The sequence below is a fragment of the Nuphar pumila genome, chromosome 4, assembly GCF_984573655.1.
Source record: "Nuphar pumila chromosome 4, dmNupPumi1.hap1.1, whole genome shotgun sequence".
Lineage (NCBI taxonomy): Eukaryota > Viridiplantae > Streptophyta > Magnoliopsida > Nymphaeales > Nymphaeaceae > Nuphar > Nuphar pumila.
In genome coordinates, this window is record NC_143252.1 from 91,346,458 (window position 1) to 91,349,620 (window position 3,163).

Genomic DNA, 3,163 nt, shown 5'->3' on the forward strand with positions numbered 1-3,163 from the left:
ATAATAAAGACATCACCTGGTGTCACGAGGGCACGATCGACCTAGATGGTCGACAGGGCACTTTGGACATCCTGGGGCTACTGCAATCTTTGTTGTTGCGGATGCTGATGATGTTGCTGCTGGGGTTGATGAGACTGGTGTTGCTGCTATTGGTTGTGGTTGTTGCAGAATCGATTCTTCTTTGCCGGTGGATAGAACTTCCCCCCACCGGGATTCTTCTGAAACTGTCTCTTTTTAGGCCAAACCCGTTGGCCTTGTTGCTGCTGCTAACCTCTGAAAGATTGCATTCTCTGGGATTCGAACCAATCTTGCTCTAAAAGTGAAGTTGTCTCTAGAGCCTCATCAACTATTGTTGGAGCACGAGTGTACACCTTTGTGCAAAGAGCGGACTTCAATCCTCGAGCGAACTTCATTGCTTGGTCTTTCTCTGTGGCATATAAGTTAGGACAATAATGCTCAAGACTATGAAATTTGGTAATGTACTTTGCCAAAGTAGAGTTTTCTTGTTGTAGATCAATGAACTCTTGCATCTTTCTACTCTTCTCATGAGCCGGAAAGTATGTTGCGTAGAAGGCTTCCACAAACTGTTCCCATGATACTACCTCATTCATAAATTTGATCTCCCAGGTAGTCACCCACCACCTTTCTGTGTCCTTCCAAAGTCGGTACGTCCCGAAATGAACTTTTTGATCATCGCTAACTTGCAAGACATGAAAGATACACTCAATCTCTTGTATCCAGTCTTTTGTTGCCTCAAGAGTCGACCTTCCATCGAAGGATGGAGGGTTCATGCTCATAAACTGCTTATAGGGAACAATGATAACAGGAGCTTGAGCAGGTGTCTCTTGCCGTTGAGTGGCCTGCTGAATATGTTCACCCATGGTGCGCATGGTTTCAGCTTGCCACCCAACAACCTTTGTAAGGTTGTTAAGAGACGCCATCAGATCATCACATCAAGTACGCAACACCATCTTTAATCAAGAAAACACCAGGTAAGCAATAATACAATTTCTCAAAAGCAAGATTTTATTTCATCAATAAAGGAGTTCACGCAATACATGCCAAAAATACCCTTCATCAAAGACAGGGTTACAAAACACATCCAATTACATAGGCAAATAAAAAATGGAATACTGACTCAGTGTTCCCACCAAAAACAACAGAACATCATTATCATCGCCTACTGGTGTAAAGGTTTCAATAGTCTTTCCGACTTCCACAATGTCGCGGCCTGACACGATGAGGATGTGCAGGAGTCGACAGAGGTGAATCCAATATTTCCTAAACTTTCATCAGCATGGGAGGATCTGGCACCAACTCTGAGCAAACAACATACGAGTAGGTTTTTTAGTGAATACTGAGGAGAGTTTGGCGAACCATGCCAATCTCCTTCATGGCTATCAACTTCCACCACTTCTGGTCCAGTGACTGATGTCATATCTTCAATATCACTTGCGTTACTCTTCCAGAGTTTGTCACAGAGCTTCGTCTGGCATTCCACTTCAATATGCTTCTAAGACCACAGTATGGGCAATCACAAAACTCACAGGGACAGATCTGTCCCGCGTGATCCACAAGGCATCTGGCACACGGAGGTGCCTGATTTGCCATCATATGGACACCTCGAGCAAGGTGTTGAATAGCTCGATCTAAGGATCCTTCGCCTCAAACCAAGTCTTGGAGAGCTTCAAGAATCATATTGTATTTTGTGTTCGACGACATCTAACCATACATATCCAATTAAGCATACAATTCTAACTAAAAGAGTAAAGAGCATTAATTAACATAAATTCAAACTTAAGCATACTTATAATGCGATGAACGATGCATGCTGAAGTCTTGGACCACACTTAACATGGCTTTGATACCAATGTTTGAGGCGCCTCAGACCTCGACCTTGGGAAAATCCTTAGAGTTTTTTGAGGATTTTTTTTTTTGAAATTGGTTTTATGACAAACAACGAAAATCTAGAGAAAGTGGTAAACAAGGAAAATGGCCGCAAGTCTAAGCAGGCCACAGTAAGTGATACATACAAATATCAAGTCCAAAAATATACACAGATCCAAAGTGTTTAATATACAAAATGAGACAATATCCAATACTTCTCAACAGTCTCACAAAACAAGAGGAAATCCCCTCAAACCCTCAAAACCAAAAAGGAGCCAGGATCTGCAACTAAGTGTGGGTCCCCAAGCCTCCAATTATGCACCGTCGCACCGTAGTTGTGCCTACTCATCACCTGCATCCCCATAAAATGGGGTCAGAACTCTTGCCAGTTGGTGAAGAGTAACATTATATATCCATTTATCAAGGAAAAAGCATATAGCATGTAAATAGGTAAAGTGACAGATATATATGCATGTGTCAGGTAACTACACGTGCTACAAGTCTAAGTAACAAGGAAAGTAATAAGTGCAATAGGTTGTAAAAATAAAACAAGGAACTACACAACTACTGAACAATAATGAAGACAGTACGAGAACAGTAACAACATAAGCAAGTAAAGATACTAACAAAGTAGTTAGCTGTGATTGGTTAGTATTTATGTTCTTCTTATTACTCCTTCGGGTATGCGAATGAACCTCTTATTCTGTAAGACATGCACCCAACGTCTGTTATTCAAATTCTAATATGGTAACCGGGAATGCTATAGACCGAGTAACCTCATGTGAGCAACACGCAGCTGAGAGAACCTCCACATAGGTAATGGATTGCAATCCACTGTTATCATTGCAAAATTTTACTTTTGCAAGTCAAACTGACCTTTGAAAAAGTTTTTGAAAATAACTCACCTCTGTTTTAAAATGCAGGATAATTTTGAAGAATGGGACTCGCCTGTCGGTACGAGGTTCAACCGTTCTTGGCACCTTTACCAGAGGTAATTGAACCAAGGATCAATCATGTGCTTTGCTTTGCTCAATTTGTCTAAATTGATGTTCTATTCCTAAATGCACAAAGAATAAGGTATGTGCTATGAATTTTTGAAAATGCAGGTTTGAAAACATGATGTTTGCCATAAAAATTTGAAATACTTAGAAAATTCTTGGAAAAGATAACACTTTGAAAATTGTGAGCCTTGTTGAGAGAATATTTCTGAAAAAATCTTGAAGTTTTGAAGAAATCGATTTCTGATAAAACTCAAAATGACTTAGAGAAAGTTGAT

The 3,163-nt window shown here is 40.4% G+C and overlaps 1 protein-coding gene across 1 annotated transcript; it reads right to left on the bottom strand.

The window, feature by feature from the left end:
- Positions 1-266: 266 nt before the first annotated feature.
- Positions 267-941, bottom strand: LOC149840304 (uncharacterized). Its single transcript, XM_090005043.1, has one exon. The coding sequence runs from the start codon at positions 939-941 to the stop codon at positions 267-269; it is 675 nt and encodes a 224-aa protein (XP_089861169.1).
- Between the last annotated feature and the right edge of the window lie 2,222 nt (positions 942-3,163).

Coding starts and splice junctions, on each gene's coding strand:
- LOC149840304 (XM_090005043.1), bottom strand. CDS start 941: ATGGCGTCTCTTAACAACCTTACAAAGGTTGTTGGGTGGCAAGCTGAA.